The sequence below is a fragment of the Seriola aureovittata genome, chromosome 14, assembly GCF_021018895.1.
Source record: "Seriola aureovittata isolate HTS-2021-v1 ecotype China chromosome 14, ASM2101889v1, whole genome shotgun sequence".
In the NCBI taxonomy this organism is placed as follows: domain Eukaryota; kingdom Metazoa; phylum Chordata; class Actinopteri; order Carangiformes; family Carangidae; genus Seriola; species Seriola aureovittata.
The window spans coordinates 5,242,256-5,261,509 of NC_079377.1; the positions used below are offsets into that span (position 1 = coordinate 5,242,256).

At 41.8% G+C, this 19,254-nt stretch overlaps 1 protein-coding gene across 3 annotated transcripts in view; it reads left to right on the forward strand.

Moving 5' to 3' along the window:
- Nucleotides 1–16,993, forward strand: part of hs3st1l1 (heparan sulfate (glucosamine) 3-O-sulfotransferase 1-like1) — a 29,313-nt gene extending 12,320 nt beyond the window's left edge. For all 3 annotated transcript variants that reach the window (XM_056396397.1, XM_056396398.1, XM_056396396.1), the window contains one exon: nucleotides 15,477–16,993. In XM_056396397.1, the coding sequence (XP_056252372.1) occupies nucleotides 15,663–16,604 (942 nt within the window). In that variant the 5' untranslated portion in view covers nucleotides 15,477–15,662 and the 3' untranslated portion in view covers nucleotides 16,605–16,993. The remainder of the gene's footprint in view (nucleotides 1–15,476) is intronic.
- Nucleotides 16,994–19,254: the final 2,261 nt, after the last annotated feature.

Below are 19,254 nucleotides of genomic sequence, written 5' to 3' on the forward strand. Positions count from 1 at the left end.
ATCATCATCATTTTTTTTTCCTCAGTGAAAATAAAATGCAAATTCCAACTGAAATCGCGACTCATCACAATTGCAATATCTGCCAAAATAATCCTAATATGATTTTCTTTTTTTTTGCACATCGTTCAGACCTACCACTGCTATGCTTTGAGGTGTCTTTGAGTTTTTGTCACTGAACTGTGTTCTGCTCAGAGACGTCTGTGCAGCTGTATCTGTGCATTGAGGATTTCCAGATCAACAGATGCAGTCGCACTGGCCTGTGATTTAATGCAAGGAGCCCTCCACATGGGAAAACTCATTGCCCAGCAAATTAAACCATTACCTCCCCAGTTGGAGTTAAATATGGAGAAATGACTCATTTAATGTCTGATTACTCCCTAATACAGCCATCTAAACAATGGCAGCCACTCACTCCCCACCAGTAAATCCTGCTTCTTTGTGAGATAAGAGTGGCGGTAGCTTGTCAGGGTCACAGTGAAGTTTTATTAAAAGATGCACGCTAAGAACGCAAAAGAAGTCATCTGTTTGGATTCATTATGAGATGGCTCTCTAGTCTGAAGATTCGTCTTCATTATCTAGCCAAGCACCAGGCAGATAACACTGCCTCATTTGCTTTCAGAGCCTCAATTTTCCCTGAACGATAATGCCGCCTCTCCTTTTGTGTGGCTGTGGTAAAGACAAGCAAGCCATTTTCAATATGCATGCAGGATTACAAAGGTTAATCATCAATTTAAAGCTAATCTTTGTTAAATACCAATAGAAGCATGCTGTGTGCTCGAGACAGATATAATCAGGCAAACCCCAAAACAATCCTCTATCTAAATGAAGTGAAAGATGGTTAATCTAGGCTTTACAGCAGGGGTTGATGAGCGAGGAAGAGAGAGGATTGCATCACACTTCTCCACTGATGTTCCATTGTTTCACCGTTTGCTAAATTTAGTTGGACTAACCTCAGAAACTGCACCACTTCTTGCTGTGTTTTTTAAGCAAAATTAGGATGAGCCAGTCTCCGAGCCCTCGCTCCGGCTTTGAGGAGTCCACTGGAGAAAATGTAACCCATGTATCCAGCCTTGCTTCATTGTTGCTATGGAGTTGAGATAATTATGGAGTTTTAAAATTATGCAATCAAGGATGAGATCCCCTCTCCCCCTGTCTGGGAAAAAAAAGTGTAATTAATTTTCTCCTTCCTTTCTTTTTTTTCTCTGTGAATATGCAGGCGACTGGGAACACAGGATTCACACAGGAAATTAAAATTTGAGCTATAGTTCCCACCCTGTTCATATTTGTCAAAGGTGGCACTTCATGATATCAGAACACAATGTGACAAGATTTCTAATGCTAAAAGAATATCACACACGCTGGACTGTAGCTTCCAAACATGTTTTAATTAGAATGAAACAGGCGACATGTCTGTCTGTCTCTATCAGGCCAAAGGCCAGAAGGACAAAGAGCAAGGTTTTCTGTACATGGACACCAGATTGATTACATCATGCTCAATCAATTCATGATATGACTCAATATATAATCAAGATAAAATACATTATCAGTACCTTAAAGGATCACAAAAATAGTCCAAAAAAATATCCCAATAATATGTTATAAAAATATATGTACAGCTGAACAAGCAGGGGCGGACAAAGTACACACCTCAATTACTTGAGTCACGTATAAACACTCCTGGTAAAATATTACTCCAGTTCAAGTGAAAGTTGTTTTGTCAAATGTTTACTTTATGCCTACATTTTTTTTTTTTTTTTTTATGTCAACACATTGTTGTATTGTTCCACAGTGTATTTACAGAACTGAATGACTCTGCAACAATCTACTGAATGACTGACTGACTGACTGTGGAATAACAAGCCAGTGGAGCGTGTTACAGTGTCGATAGAAATGGCCATAGAAACACAGTTGACTCAACAAAAGGACGGCCAACTACTGCGAGTTGTCTGTTTAAAAGTTTATCTGGAATGAAACATAACTCGACGTGCTTGGACGATGAATTTTTGTAGGCGGAGTTTGGTGGTGGTGAGCACAGCAAACATTTAAAATGAAGAGATTCTTTCTTGATTTCTAAAATTTCTAAAACATGGACTTAAGACGAATGGTCTCTGGTGAAGAGTCTTCTGTCTCATCTTAGCCCTCGTCACACTGCCCAGTCAAACATGACTGACAGTGGAGGAGTTGGCTGCAATTGGTTTTTCTCCTGTGAAGAACACAGTGTATGGTCTGTTGCATTTTCAAAATAAAAGAAATTTCATTCAAGAGAGTAAAAGCTCTGCTTCAAAGTAACGAGTACTTCAAAGAAATGTAGTGGAGTCAAAAGTATAATTGTATTTTAAGAGTAGTGGAGTAAAAGTAAAACTCCATTATACTCCAGTGAAATACAGATACTTGAAAATGAAAGTATTCAAGTAAATGTACCTTGTTACTGTCCACCCCTAATAACAAGACTGGATAGGCTATAATTTGATAGACTAAATTTAAAAGGCAAAGTTTTTGTAGACAGAATTCAAAGAGAAATTTAAATGAAGTAAAAAAATTCATTATACTCATCCTCTAACGTTTTGTCCTTCTGACTCATTGGTTTTCAAAAGTGCAGAAAATCAAAGTTTTCTATTATATTTTGTCGAACTTTTTGACAAACAAGATAAGCCCAGGAACACTAAACATTGCATTTCCTATTACCCTAAGCCATTTAAGTCTCTTGGGCAGGAATTTACAATAATGGGAAATAGAATCAGCTCACCTTAATGGCTGAGGCTGTGATTCCATTGACAACGTAGACTCCTTTAATAAAGATAAGCCCCCAAGAAAATCAATAACCTGAACTAATTTCTAAAGGACTCAGACTTGTCTAGACAAACAGCATTCACACCTATAACCAAACAAGCCTCACAAGGCCCCTTTTTTCAATGATATTGCTTCTGAGAACACAAGGCGGTTTCCTGATCTTTCGCTCCTAGACACGGCAACAAAGCACGCCAACCAGCAATCCTGCAGATGCCCTTTCTCTGATTCTTTTTATACCCCCATTAGGTCCTCCGATGCTGGGTCCACAAACCTCTCTAATTAAGAATTCGTCTTCAGCAAATTCCCCCATAAAAACGGCCCTCGCTGCAGAACGTGGGGTGATAAAAGGAGTTATTGGGCCTGCGACCTCCTTTGCCTCTTATCTCCCATAAACACTTCAGTAGGTTTTGCAGGACCATGGAGGCGGTGGAACGAGCAATAAGCCAAAGGGGAATAGAGTGGGGGGGGGACTCGATGACTTATTCATGAGGAGCATTGCAACAAGAGGGCACCGATGAAATTGACAGTGAGAAGTCCTCATACTATAAGTTGTTATGTAGTTCTGATAAGACTTGTCTCATACTTGAAGTTGATTAATCTTTGGCCTGGGCTTCATTTCAGTATGCAGCATGGTGATTTTAAAAGGATAAAATACAGAGTGCTTGTGCTTTTTTTTTTTTTTTTTGGTGGGGAGAAATAAAAAAAATTATATTAAATATTCATAAGCTGTACCAGGGCTCTAACATTAGCTTGTGGGTTTACCATCACACCAGCAGAGACAAGGCTCTGCTCTGCTATGAAAGTCACCCTGCTGAAATGACACGATGTTTTATTCCTTCTATCTTCTTAACCTGATTCTGTCACATACCCAGAGCTTGCACATGCAGGGATATTGTCATTAAATCGCAGACAGGTCTTTTCAGCCATTTAAATGAGTTTGAATTCTCCACATGTACCTCACTTAACGGCTCTGTTTTCCTTTTCACACGTATTAAATTCAGTTAAAGCCACGAGTGATTCTCTTTCTTTTTTTTTAACCCACACCTCATCTCAGTTTGTGCATGCTCTAGTGATTTGAACTGATGGCAAATCCCACCTCGCTATGCAGGCTGAACACAAGAAGTATATGGTGGGATTGCATTCAAACTGAGAACAAGAGGAAAAAGTATAAAGTAACAGAGAGTGCCAATACTTGTGGTTAGCCTTCCTTGAAAATGTCTGCGAATAGAGCCGTGCTGCAAGTTCAGCTTAAAAAACAGATGTGAACCTCAGCTGGCACCAGAGTTTTCATCTCCTGTCAGGCAAGAGTGGAAAATTTAGCAGCGAAGGTACGGCCGACCAGCAGCGATGCTACTTATAAGCAGTGGTGTGGAGCAGCGCGAAGGCAGATGAAGTAAACAATGTAATGATAGAGTTTAGGAACAGCCACGTGGAGCGATGATGGTTCACACGTCTCTGCCCAGGAAGACCTCTGAAGAACTCCCCGCCAGAGAGGCAGAGAGTCAGCACCAAGAAATGGAGCTGGAGATTGTTATTATAGATAAACACTTCCCCGTACAATCTACTTTGCCCTGCAAGTGGGAAATTACAAGGATGTTGCTCAAAGTTGAGCTCAGAGGCGACTGATTTTATTTGGCTCCAAGGTGCCAGTTTCACCAGCTGCGCTCAGCAAATAATGCTGAGCGCAGCTGGTGACAGTCATTTTGAGAATATATAGAACACACTTATATATTTGAAGAGCGTGAGCAATTTTGATAATTCTCAGTTTGTTTAATTAAGCAAAGAGAGAGAGGATGGAGAAAGAAAGAAAACAAAAGAAAAGAAGAATGTGCTCAGATGTGAGGATTTGCTGTTTTTGTGTCTCATTACACTTTAAAGGGAGTATCTTTGAATTGGTTTGGACTGGTTTGAATGGTCGGGCTCTCAGACTTTGTGATTTTCGTTTTTAGTTCAGTTTCAGCAACTTCAGTAACCCCCCCTCCCTTCTCTTATATCTACATGCTTTATAAATAATTCAACACAGGAAAAAAAAAAAAAAGATCAATATCAATTTGGGAAGTATAAATTGAAAAAACAAAACGATTCTCAAAATACAAAAAAGTGCCATTATGTATATGTATATCTACAAAGAGGTAAGATGAAATGGGAAGACAATGATACATGTACTGTGTATGATTCAGATCATGCAGATCCTGCACTGTGTTAGTGTGAGCTGTAGCTGTTACTTACTGGGTTGATTTACTAAAAATGTATTTACAGTGTTTATACAATTAAACATTTAAATATTTATGTTTGCACAATCATTATGTACATATTTACAAGTTTAGATATATTTCCTTCGCATCTTTAAAAACAGTTGTAGTAATCTCCTGAATCCATCTTTGTAGTTTTCTTCTCTTATTTCTTCTCCTTCTTTTTTTGGGCACCTTAAACACCTCTCCCCCCAAAATATTGGTAATTTAGGGCATGACCAGAATTTGAGGGTACGGTTACCAGTGTTCGTACCACAGTTTCTCCAACATCTATTTGGAAAGTATTTGACAGATGAATAATGGAAATTGTAAGTTGCAGCCCTATATGCTTGATACGTCTTTTTCCTAATGACTGGAATATTTTAAAATAAAAATAAAAGTTTGCAAGGATCATGATTTTTTCTTTTTTTTTTCATAAATGTACTGTGCCACGTTTTAAACATCTTATATCAGCCTCTTTAGTACAAAACCCCCCTTTGTTTTGACATCTATACTAAAGTCTAACTATGGAGGAGATCGACTTGATTTGTCTCAGACCGCTGAAGCCTCATATTAGCTTCAGATAAGCACATTAGTTTGAGATATCTTAATGCAAAAAGACCTTTTTCAGTGCACATATGAGCACCTGAGTATTTTTCAGAGACTTGAAAAACTGTGAACGTCTCCTTTAATTAAATGTTGTGGATATATATGAAAGAATGACTTGGCAAGTTTTCCCGACCCCTGCATCAATAAAATGCCTAAAGCCGCCTCAGCCCACAGCGATCCCTCTGATCCTGTTACAATCAATGACCGGCATGTGGAGCGACAACTTGAATTACTTATGCAGATGAGGTGGACTGATGCGGTGAAAGTTCAGGTTCAAGGTCTTTCTCTGCGTGGCTCTGTCAGTGTCACTCTTTCCTATTTCTGACCCGCATGTCGAACAGTCACGCTTCACAGACTTGTCATTCACACGCACTGCGCAAGCGAATAAAGCTAATCCAGGCTGTGCGTTAATGTGACGGTCAAGTCGTGCACGCCGGGGGGTCAGCTGATGGCTGCTCCCAGACTTGAATCGGATTGTTCTGATTGTCAGTAAGAAACTAGAGGCACTAGATTGTTTAGTCGCAGGTTGCTGGACAGCACTTCTACCTCAGCTTTGTTTCTGCTCCTTTTATATTCAGAGTGGCTCCATAGTGTTCTCCCTCTTTATTTACTCTGGTGAATGCTGCAGGGGAGCACCACAACCAGCACTGACACATCTAACTGTATAATGCTTCGACTTGTGATGCGAGCAAACACAGGACGCCCCTGTGGGAAACAGTTTTTAAGCTGAATCCATTATTATCAGCTCACTAACTGCAGCCCCGGTGTTGAATCACTTCAGTGCTTGGCAGCCAAACGGCACATCACAGAAGGTCCAAATACTAAACCTCGGGTTCTGCTGTGCTGAATACATATTTGTGATGGCGGGAAAACGCTGGCAGATCTGCGGCGTGCGCCTTCCAATGGGATGCTGTTGTGCCAGAGCGAGCAAGGTTTTCCAAGTTATGTAGAACTGCACACACCAGCTGTAGTTTGTGGAAATAAGCACAAGATCTACGCTGACCTCCTTGAAGAAAATACCATGCCCCCGGTGTACGCATACCTTAGTTAATATGTATTATTGCTTTGCCCTGGGGTGCATTTTGCACAGTCCATTACTCAAGACTAGGCTAAGGTGGAATTACTCTCATTGTGTTACTTAATGTTGTGGATGAGCTGTGAGATTGATGGTATTTAATAAACAACACTACAAGATCATAAAAGTCTCGCATTTTTCTGCACTTTGCTCATCAGAGCTCTGATATCTTTGTCAGCACCCAACAGGCCCTCACATAGATTTTTTTTTTCTCATTAAACTATTCATCAGATTGGCCTCATCAAAGATTAAGAGTATCCTCACAGTTCATTACAACATGCCCTGCTTTTTATTTGATGAAGTAATTCATCCATAATGTATGTGTATATTGCAGTTTGCAGGATGCCTGCGAGACTGGAGAACAGCATCGGCTTTTCCAAAGGCTCAGACCCAAGAAGAGAGAATAAAGTTGGTGCATTTGTTTTGATTAAGTCGGCATTTCAGAGAGTTCCCTCTGCGATGAACTGTAGAGCAATTACTTTACACGGAGAAGATCAAAATCATCGCGGGAGCTAGGAAAGGTTTGATGGGAAAAGCATGATAAGGATTACATGAACATTAAATTGGCTGAGAAGAATTAGCTTTATCTCGGTGTTGGTGATGTGGAGGCTGTAGCAGTGGGGGGATGTTGACGCTGTGGAAAGCAAAGGTGCTTTATCAGAAGTGGCAGGCTGAATGAGGATCATCAGGCTACTCTCTGATTGAATTCCTTCTCATAGTCTGTTGTTGTTTCTGACTGACCGAGGGACACTTCCCTGAGTGAGTCAGCGTCCCTGGGATTGGTTGCCTCCACTCATCCAAGGGTGATGAGCGAGTCAGCCAATTTTATCTGCGAAAATGCCTCCTGGGAGTCCAGACAATGTCAGTTGATGCTTGAAATAAATCTCGGAGCATTGACAAATGTCAAAGCTAAACTGGAGGAAGCCCGGGCCAGGGAATTCAGCGAGGTAACAGAGGCTGCTAAGGGGACGCTGTGTCAGTTGAACTATGGTGTGTTAAGGCTGGGTAACTGGAGGGTTGTTGCCGTGGTGAAATGGCAGTTTGTGGCTCTGTGCAGCGTTGTTTGACCCCTGCAAAATTCAGGAAAACCAATCACAGTTCTATTGTCAAAATTATTGAAAAATGGAGTGAGATGCTGTTTGTTGATACAAATCTTTTATTCAAATTTTGCCAGTGTAGCATAAACATATATTTGTTTATGAGGCACAGGCCTTCTTCGAGTTGGGCGGCTCATGTTCGACTTCGGCACAGATGGCAGTGGGCAGAAGGATTGGTAATTGGAAGAGACAGCGTTGCACACGGAGCCATTTTGCAGGAAAAAAATGAGCTGAAAAGATCACTATCATGTGAAGGTTTAACCCAATGTATAGAAGAGCACAGTTTAAAAACACTGTAATTAGTGCCTCGGGCCACATGTGTCTGGGTGTACCAGCAAATGCCAGATTACACCCTATCCAAGTCCGTAATGAATGCCTGTGCGAACATGTGGGTGTGGATTAGGTCATTGTCTTACTCATACGCTCCCAAAATAGCCAAATATTGCTTACCATCCGAGCTGCAGTGTAATTTCTTCTCAAAACAAGGAAATGCTGTCTTTCCATCCTCGGTCTCAGTGTGGGAAATGCTGCTGAGGTGTCAGATAGACCCGTCTGTATCAATATTAGATAACACCTGTCCTAATTATGGCATAGATCTTTTCTCAGACTCAAGGTTGAAAGTCTCTTCAAGGTTTTCATCATCTACCCAATACATAACGCACCTATCAGACCTATCAGACCTATCAGTACAATAGAATAGAAGAGGATAGAATAAACTTTCTTATCTAGCTGAGGCAGGAAAATTATCTTTGCTCTCACCCAGAAAAATGAAAATATAAAGTTACATCACCATCACATTAACAGTAGACATCTCACCCACATCAAACATCCGATGAGCATAGAGAAACTTTACACTCTCACCGGGATAATGTTAAAACAAACTCACTGCACATACACAGTGAAGCCCAAACATCCAACCGCAAGAAAAGAAATAATGTCTAATTCTATTGCTGGAATTGATTTAGCCAGAAAGAATGTCACGAGAATGAGGACCAAGCCATTTAGCTGGAACGGTGGGAAAAAAAAGTTGTGCATTTAAATACAAGGGTCAAACAGGAATCAATGATGGGCCAGAGTGTGTTACAGTGAGGAATCCAGGAAGTGAGACTGGGGGGGGTTCACCTGTGGTTTCTGTAAAGGAGGTGGAAAACAAGTTTGGGTTGTGAGAGCTGAGCTAAACAAAGGAGCAAGGAGTTAAACACACCTATAGGTAGAATTAATCACCTTGTCCCTGAACCTAAGACAGACTGAAAGAAATGCAAATATGAAACAAAGATAATAATTTACGTCATTGATAAGATACAGTAAATGTAAATACTGTAGATTCCTGTATCAGGTCAGTCAGGTCAAAAATAAATGTGTTGATGATCAGCGAACATTGATGTTTCGAACACTTGATGTTTAGTTTGAGATGCTTATCCACCAGGTGGCCCCAGAGGGGAGTGTTACTGTGATGCAGATTCCTGTGGCAGCGACCTGTCAGTTTATTAGGTACACCTAACTAAAACTAATGCACTTAAACACAACAGCTCTGCAGTGAATCCGACCTTTATGCCACTTATAATTTTCAGTTTGTGTTGAAATAGTTTTAGAGAGATGTTGATTCAACTTTATGGTCACTTTGGAGGCTGCAGATCGTAGAGCTGTTCAACTGTATCATGTTATACTGACAGGTATTCATATCACTGAGGTTGAGCTAAATAACAGGAAGACCCCTCTGCATCATAATAATGCTTCATCAACAGCAACATGAACTAGGGTTCATTGCAGGACTTCTGATTGTATCTAGGTGTACCATCATGATGCACCTGTCGCACCCTGGATCTCTCCAGCATGAGTCAACAATGACATATTCTCCTCTAGTTGCTAAACACAATCTATTTAACAATCTAGTTTAGGTAAAAGAGAGTACAATGCATTCAAATATTCAAAACAAATTGAAATGTAAAAAAAAAAAATCTTTTGGCTAACGCTAACCAGTGTAGTAAAAGCTCTGAGCCTTTATCCAGGAAGAACTGGCTCTTGGTCTTGGACCGTTCAGCCTTTTTGCCGTTTACCACTGAATGGCTCCACAGGGCAGCCGGAGGGTAAATGCCTTGCTTTTGGGCAGCTCAGTCAAGGGCACCTCTGCTGTAGTTCTTCAGAGGAGGGAGAGCATTACTCATTCCCCACTTTCCTGACCAGGCTGGAGATCTAAAGTGGCAACTCTCTGTTCTCAAGCTACCACAGCCTCCAACCTATAAACTCACCAGTAAGTGGCTGTAATATAACAGTAATCTAAATAGATGGGGACTACTCATTCATTATTTCTTAACATCATGGTCAAGTTAGCTTGGTGAGTGGATTAAAATGCTCCGCAGCATTCAAGGTGTCCCTTTAAAATCCCTTGCATACTGATGCAGAGTGTATTTTTAGTGTTTTGGATACTTAAAGCGTGGCAGGGAATTAAGGATTTTTCTGGCCTTCTTTTGCCCTAGAAATGAATATGAACAGTTTTTCTTTTTCTTTTTTTATAACGTTGGTTTCTGAGCAATACAAAGCTGGGGACTGTGTTGTATGAGACATATCACTGTATCTAAGAATAAGGTCAAGGAGGAGAGAAGAAATCATGCATCTTGATCCTCAGTGAGTCACTAAAACCGTAACTTGTAACAGAAATTAATAAATTGAGCCAGTAATCCCACTGTGAGTGAAATTGCATTCATAATTTAAAATATATCCTGCGTGTGGGAGTGCAGTTTCAGAGTTACAGTTGGATGTGTGTGGGTGGGAAATATATTGTACTGGCTTTTTTAGGGCCTGTTGGAGAGAATAGCTGAGGAAAAAAAGGAGTAGGAGCAAAGGGGAAAGTGCAGAAGAAAATAAAATGAAGGTGAGTGTGTTTCTGCATCCCAAGTGATAGTTTTTTTTGGGAGAAAGGTCAGTGCATTTTAAAAGGGATCATCTAACAATGCTGTGAGCCAGTGAAACTGAAGATACGAGAGTCCGAGATGAAGAAAAGGCAAAGAAACAACCAGGAGATAAGGAGGTTTGTCACTGCTCTCAATTCTGCACCAGATTACATTTTTTGTCTCGGGCCATGCTGACAACAAAACAATCCGCAACCTCTGTTGTAGCTAAATATGTGACTGCAAAAAAAAGTAATAGTAATAATGATTTATACATTTAACTTGCTCACTTGAAATCAATCCTTTTAATAGCACAAAAGCCATTCTTTGTAATCAAGCTTTATTGCACTGATAATTGTTTTGTACTAATGTCTCTAATGAGCACCCATTAAAAAAAACAAAGCTGCCCCGTACAATACCTGCTGCCCACCACAGTTAATGGCAGGGGGCCCTGCTGAATATGAATGAGGATTTGTTCTGTAGATGTATAGAGGCGGCTGGTTGGGTTAATTAGTGGGAACGTGGTTTCCTGTGGCGCTGAGAACCTGTGGAGCCCTCTTCTAGTCCTGGTGGGACATAATGAATGGTGCAGGCTGTGCTGTGTGCTCCGGGAGTCGGCAGCATTTTTGTTCTGGTGCCAGATAAGTTTTAGAGCCTATAGATGATGTTTGCCAAGTCCAGGTCTCTTGTGTGAAGGCTCTTTATCATGAGTTCAAGTGGAAATGCAGTATAGGGTTGATTTTGTCATCAGCACTTGTGGCTTTGACTGTTCTGAGGTCAATTTCTGTGCCCACTTATTCATAATCAGGGCGGCTGGAGTATGCAAGGACAGGCAAGAAGACATTTTGAGCATATTAGTGGCCAATTACAGAGTTATTACACATAAAACTAATTCAGTCTGAGTGCGCTAAAACTGGAACTCACTTCTCCTTCATTTATACTGATGACAAGTTCAAGACTCCTTTGCTTCCTTTCCCACATTGCCCCCCCCCCCCCCCCCCCCCCCACTCCCAATCTGACTGAATTTGAACTACAAATATCAAAAATTACCAATGCCCAGCCATTTTAGACAAGAGGGTGAGAATTAACTGCCATCCAGGCGGTGTTAACTGTTCATATAATAGATGCACTGGTATAACTATTTGTCCCCACCCTGCACGCATGCAGCTGATGTTTGGTGCCTGCTGGGCAGATACCGAAACTTCAATTCTCAGTATTTGCTGATACCTAAATTTAAGATCTGTATATCTCACTGTGATTGGGGTAATTTTTATTTAGGCCAACACAAAGCCAGGACTTGCTGTCTCACTAAAAACTGAGTTGATGTGACTGATGCAACTGATTGTAAAAACACTGAATTCTAAATTGACAGTGATGAAGAAACTGAATCAGTCGTATCACAGCCGATATCTGATCCCTCATTAACTTGCCAGTACTGATTCAGCGTATCAGGCTGGTGTATCCCTAGTTAATAATCTGCTTGTATTATAGAGAAATAATACAAGCAGCAGAACATATAGATGCTCCATAACTGCAATGAGTGCAAGGACATCAACAGAAGCAGCTTGCTTTCAGCCCTGCCCATAGTATTTCCAGTTCCACTTGCATTTTGCCACAGGGAAATTTCATCTTGCCAGTTTTGGTCTGACCACACCGTCACATGCCTTCATCACCCCTGTGGAGGTTTAAGATGGTGAACCTCCAGAGAGCCTTGAGGAAATGCACAGAAGTAAAAAATTTAAACTCCTTAACCAAAAAAAAAAAAGGAGTGATATATACTTCTCCCAGGCCTCACTGTACCCTTAGGTCTCCCCTGTTGTGTAACCTTCCACTGGCCCCACAGTGTTCGGAGGAAATAGTCTTGGTTAAGTGGTCTGCCAGATAGCGTAGCTGCCATGTGCCAAATGAAAAGCTGGAAAGATATACATCAAGCGCTGAATAAAGCAATAAGGCCCAGCGGAATGTGAAACAATGGCTCCTTCCAGGTGGTGGTGTGCTGTGAGAGGAGTGGGGGGAATTGAATGAGACAGAAAGCTCGTCTGGCGGCCTGGCTGTTAGCATTGGACTTGGCAGCTCTCTGCCTGGGACATGCTGACAGGCAGGCACTGCTGTCACAGCACATAAGTGCCTCCTTGCACAACCCCGGGCCCTGTAGTGCAGGTCGGCTGTCCTGCGTTCAGCTCACAGGGCCAGTCCCACACTCAAGCCACGGATCGTAGTGTGAATCAGGGGCATGTGTCATAGCCTTAGTTTATATGGTTGAAAGACTCTGTAAGGTGAGAAAGAGGCCACTGGTGACATCCTAGAAATGTGCAATGCACAGTGGTAATTATGTTCCTCATTAGCGAGGTAACTTCTGTGATTAATTGAGCCTGAGGTAGAGTATTTATACAAGCAGAGGCATAAAAATAAGAGTTAATCACTAAAAACAACTCAAGTACACAGATTCAAGTACAGTTATTTTTTATACATGCTTCGCAAATCGATGATCCTTTACATGCATCATTCATTGACAGTTTTTTTTTTTGTTATCAGATATACAGCCAATCAGTAAAGCATAACATCAACATCAAGTACCCTATCCATAGACCTTAGAGAGAGACATTAATAATGGAAAAGAAAGGGGTTGGATGTTGGATTGGACGCAGCCGCTGAGAGCCACATATTTACATTTTCCTCTTTAGCGCCGTAACATCAAGAAAGGTCAGTCCCCACTGTCTCACAGTCAAAATGTGTTGGGGCTTCCAGCGTGTTGCAATCATGCTCTTAGCAGCTGTTAAGCCTGAAAGCACTATACATTTCTGATATTTAGGGATCTTAAGTGAAGAGATGTCGCTCAGTAACTAAAACATGGTCACAGCTACTGTCTCTGATGTAAGTGCCGTCAGCTAAGAGGCTACACTTTGCCAAAATTGAGCAACAGGTGGACACTCCCATGTCATGTGAAGAAATGTGCCATGAGTCTTTAATGTGCACAAGGTGCAGAAGTCATCATTAATAATTTTCAAGAGACACATCTTTCGGGGGGGGGGGGGGGGGGGGGGGGGTGTCAGGTACGTCCTGAATTTACTGACGGTTTCTAAACAAAGATGTACGACTGTGGCTCAGGAGGTCGTTCATTAATCGGAAGGTCGGTGGTTTGATATCCTGCTCCTTCAGTCTGCATTTCGAAGTGTCCTTGTGCAAGATACTGGATCCCAAATTGCCCCTGGTGTATCATCGGTATGTGAATGTGCGTACATGGTAGAGAAAGAGCTGTATGTGTAGAAAAAAGCGCTGTATGAACGTGTGTGTGAATGGATGAAAGCGCTTTGACTGGTCGATAAGACTAGAAGAGCCTTGAATAGGTGCTTTCCATTTACCATTTAAAATGACTCATTACTTTCATATTGTTTTATAATGAGTGTGTCTCACAGACTGGCTCGATTATTTAGTTATTTATAGGTATATTTATTTTTATTTTTATTTTACAATTTTTAAGTTTTTAATTTGTATATCATTTTAATTTTCACTGTTGTTTTAACTGTCAACTTGGTATTTTTATAGAATAAATGCTATTTACAGAGAGTGATGCAGGAATTACCCCCTCCATGCTAAAATCCTAAATGCTAAAATGTGTTGAGGTGACTTCCATAGAAACAGACTAGATTTGAAAATGCATTAAAATGATCTGTAACCTGCCGTACAGTAGCATACAGTATAATTGATAGGTAATATGTGCTACTGTATGCATCCAGACTGGTGCTTTGTCCTTCTGTGTGTGTGTGTGTGTGTGTGTGTGTCTGGCAGTCAGTTCCCAGGCAGCAATATCTGTGTTTGTTCAGATTACCTTACCGTGACCTTTGCTGTTGAAGCTGGATGTTTGCATAGCCCAGCCCGGTTGTTTTGACTAGCACAGTGTAAGCAACAGCTTTCTCAGCTTGTTTATCTCGTGAAAGTATCTGAAGACTTTTGTTTTTTAAATTAATTCCATGACATTTAAAAAAAATTGTTGTTATTCAGCTATTTCAACTCATGGCTGCCTGCTACAGAGCACAAGGACATTTTTAACATGTCTTTTCTTGGTTTAGTGGAAGTAAACCATTTGACAAGTGCATATTGGCAGTATGAAAACAAGAAAAATATTATATAAAAAGAAAAGGAAAAAAAATATTTTCCCATGGTTTTGAAGGCTCTTCAGCAATATTATAAATCTGCTTTAATGCTGTAAATCCTTCTCCTTGTGTTTGCTGAATTTCTCATCGATCTTTCTTGGCATGTATAGGAAATCAAAGTCACCTAGAAGTGGGAACTCATCTGATTTCCTGCGATAAATTTGTCTTTGTACGCCTCCAAATGCCTTCATTTCGTTGCTTGCGGGTGCATGTTAAGTGTATTGACTCATGGTTTGGGCTTTGACCTGGTGAAGGAAGACAAAGCACCCTGGCCTCATCTTCTGGCCTCGTCTCCTGGCCTTCAGGCACACTTGCATATCTCAGACACATTTTCTAACGATCTGTCGGGCTAAATGTCTTTCAGCTGGAGAAAATACAGTATCAATTGGATGTGACTCTATAGAGTGAGAGGAGAAAGCAGATGGGAAGAGGGAAGATGAAAAGAGACTCAAAGAAAGATGAACTGAGATAATCCTTTTGAGATGATACAGTTAGAACAGACCTGGTTTGTATTTGTGGCTGGATTGCTTTTTCATGGGAATGAGGAAAGTGTCATTTCAGTACAATACATTCATTCTGCTTTATATACCTGAAATCTGAAATCTTTTCTTTGTCTTTGTTCTCCCCTGCAGATGTGCTGTGGACTGCCGATGATTCCTCCACCTCCTCCAGTTCAAATTCAATGGCAGACAAAGACTGCACTTCCCACTGCTCTTGTTACCCCTGAGCTCACTGAGACAGATCTGGTCCACACCTAAACAACTGTCTGCTATATTCGCTTCCGTCTCTGCTCATTTCCGATTCTTCAGTCCATCACCATGGCTTGTTTTCTGGCATCAGCCTTTCTTCTGGTTCTCCAGACATATGCTGCCCCACCTGAGTTTGTCCAACCAGGATTTGACATCACACTGGACCCCATGGATCTTGATTCTGGACTACCATCTAATGTCTCTGGAGACGTGCCCTCATCTCCTCCCCCAGGAACTAGTAAAAGAGCTCCACATAGTATCATTATTGGGGTACGCAAAGGGGGCACAAGAGCACTGTTGGAGATGCTAGACATACATCCTGAGGTTGCTGCTGCTGCCACCGAGGTGCACTTCTTTGACTGGGACGAGAACTATGCCAAGGGCTTTGAGTGGTACCGTGAGTTGATGCCCTACTCTTATCCACACCAGATCACAGTGGAGAAAACTCCTGGCTACTTCACGTCAGCCCTCGCACCAGAACGCATCTGTGCCATGAACTCTTCCATAAAGCTGCTATTGATCCTGCGAGACCCGGCAGAGCGGGTCATCTCTGACTACACCCAGGTGTACTTCAACCGGCTGGAGAACCACAAGCCGGTGCAAGCCATTGAGAACCTGCTAGTGCGCAACGGAGCCCTAAATATCCGGTACAAGGCCATTCAGAGGAGCCTCTATGACATCCACATGCGCAACTGGCTGCGTCACTTCCCCCTGGAACAAATACACATCGTAGATGGGGACGCTCTGATCCACGACCCCCTGCCAGAGCTTCAGAAGGTGGAGCGCTTCCTTAACTTGCCCCCCAGGATAGTGTCCTCCAACTTCTACTTCAACCAGACCAAGGGCTTTTACTGCATCCGAAGTGACGGTCGAGAGCGATGTCTGCATGAGTCTAAGGGACGTCCTCACCCAGCCGTCAACAGCACCGTCCTCCAACAGCTCCGCTCCTACCTACAGGAACACAACCGAACCTTCTTCAGGCTGGTGAAGCGCACCTTCGACTGGCAATAAGAAACCCTGATTACAAATCGGACTCAAAGGAGCCGCCACCTTGTCTGTGATGAGGACAAAAGGGGAGCATAAAGCACTTTACAGAACTGACACTCAGCGCCCCTTTGAATAGCCTCTTTATAACTACTGTTGTGATCTCTGGTGTCCACAGGGCAGTTATATTTACACGATAAGGCAAAAAAAAATATGAGAAACTGTAACTAGAGGTGTAAAATTAAATGGAAGAATCTCCAAGCTTAATAAATCATTTTCTCTGTGCTGGAAGCGTTTAAGTGATCAAATTGCAGCGAAAACAAGTTTATGAAACCGATGAACTTTTTTTCCTCTCTCTTGTTTGATATTCTTGGTCTTGATAATAAATTGTTCTGCTTTCAAATGTAACACAAAAACTGGCATGTTTCTGTCTCTTTCCATTTTGTTTTGGCCATCAAAAACCCCCGAGTCCTCTAACCTGTATTATTTAGGGAGCATACTAAGGTAGGCAGAGGCATTAGAATAAGCCTTTGATTTGCTGTGGTGGAAGTTAGACATTAATGCAAGGAAATGGGTACCCTGGAGCAGCGCTTTAATAGTACAGGAATCACTAATGGCTTTGGACATCGAAGGTAGCCTGCGCCTGAAGCTAAATCAGTCAAAGCTCCGTAGTCAGCAAGCTCAAATCCACAGAGCTTCTGCTGCATTTTGCCAACAATTTGCTCAGGTGTTAAATGTAGTCATTAAAGTATATGCCTAACAGTGCTGTAAATCATTCACAAATGAAACTGTATCTTTGTAGATGTTTTTTTTTTTTCTTCTACACATTATCGCTTTTCTGAATCATACTGAGCACTCAGTTTTCCCAGAAACATCTTGTCGTCCTGTACACAACAGATAGTCATGGGTCATGTTTCTTTCATTGATTAGGCTTTAAACAGCAGCCAGAGCTACAGCTCCGCTGGGAACCGATATTCATGTGATCTCCCATCTCTGTCTGCTGGAATAAGCACTATAACTCTCCTGAGGCAAGTAGTCATTGATGCTACATTGGATCCATATCCAGAACAGAACATGGGGTGGGGTGGGGGGTGGGGGGGGGTAATATAACTGTGGGCCATAAAGAAATATGCTGAATATTTATATGGATAGTGCAGTTCACGGGGGATCTGGAGTTTTAAATCATGATTAGTCTGGAAATTTATGTGATTTTCATGTGTGTACACAAGCTCTGTTTGATGACTGAATGAAATCACCCATAGCTCATCTTGCTCGGGGACTGTTCTCCCGTCCGTTCACCAGGGGGCACTTGGAACCCAGAGTAGCTCATGGGGGAACGGTGTGAGTAAATGTGTCTAGACGTGCTCTTTCTAGGATCCCCCCTCTGTCGGTGCACACACAGGTGAAGGGCCCATGACAGTTACCTCGTGACCCTGGCCGACGCCTGTCTGCTCTGGTATGTATCACCCAGCCGCTCATCTGGAAGAGAACGAACTGTCCTAGGGCACAAATAGCCTCGCTCCACCACCACCACAACACACACACATTACCAATCATTCCCAAGGTGTTACACTGGCGCAGCACAGTGTTTTCATTAAGCAGGTGGGCAGGAAGGACAAAAGGGCATGTTTTGCTTACAATATGAGGGTACACACTGAACAAATTCCCATTTACAGCCTGTATTTATTTGAGGCAAAGTTGACTGACTATGCTTGCTGTTTGCAGAAACACTGGGAGCTGCACAGTGCATCTGTAGCTGTCTAATGTTGGAAACTGAGGAGCTGCAGTCGAGCAATGGGTTGTTTAAGGATAAGGATATTTTTATCAGCAAATCCCCTGAAGTTCATATCATCACAACAAATGCAATGATAGGATCTTTTATGGCTTCTGTAGGCAGAGGCTTTTATACATTACGTCAAGCTGTGACTACTCTGGATTTTTTTTTTAGTAGGATAATTCAGTGTTGGTTTTAGTTTGTTTATGAGATTTGGTGATGATAATAAAAGGATAAAACGATCCCATGCCAAATGTATCCATGTGTTATTTTTACTTTTTATAGATCGAGGCCACTGTGGAAATTCTGGTCTTTATTGCGTTATTCCCAAACAAGAGTCAGTCATGCTAGCTGCTCTTTGAGGCTGTACGGCCACTGCAGCTAGCATGGCTAAAAGCAAGCTGTAATGTAAACTACATTAATCTGAAGCCAGCGTTATCTTTATAATCTTTTTGCTTAAGAGCATGTTTTGACAGGGGATTCAATGGAGCAACCATCTGGTTACAAAGTCTGCCATTTAAATCTGAGGTGAAAAACCAGCTGAAGTACAGCCCTGTTATTAAAATCTCCACTGTGTTGTGCGTGAAGTAGTGCTGTGCTTAAAGGGCTATTTTGAGCACAACTTTTTTCGCGCGTTCTGAAAAAGCACATGTAGCTTTGGGCCTGACATACTTTAATGCAAGGAAAGTCATTTGAAAACCCTTGACACTAACAAGTTGCTTTAACTAATGGCTACTATTGAGTGAGTCACTTATCACTACATGTCTTTGATAACTGCCAACCTCAGGCGTAATTAAAGGTTTGAGAGGGTGGTCTGAAGTAATCTGCTGTAGATGTTTTGGCTGGTCTTGTCATCCTAGAAGCCTCTAATGATCTGTCTGGGATTGTGATTGATGAAGCACT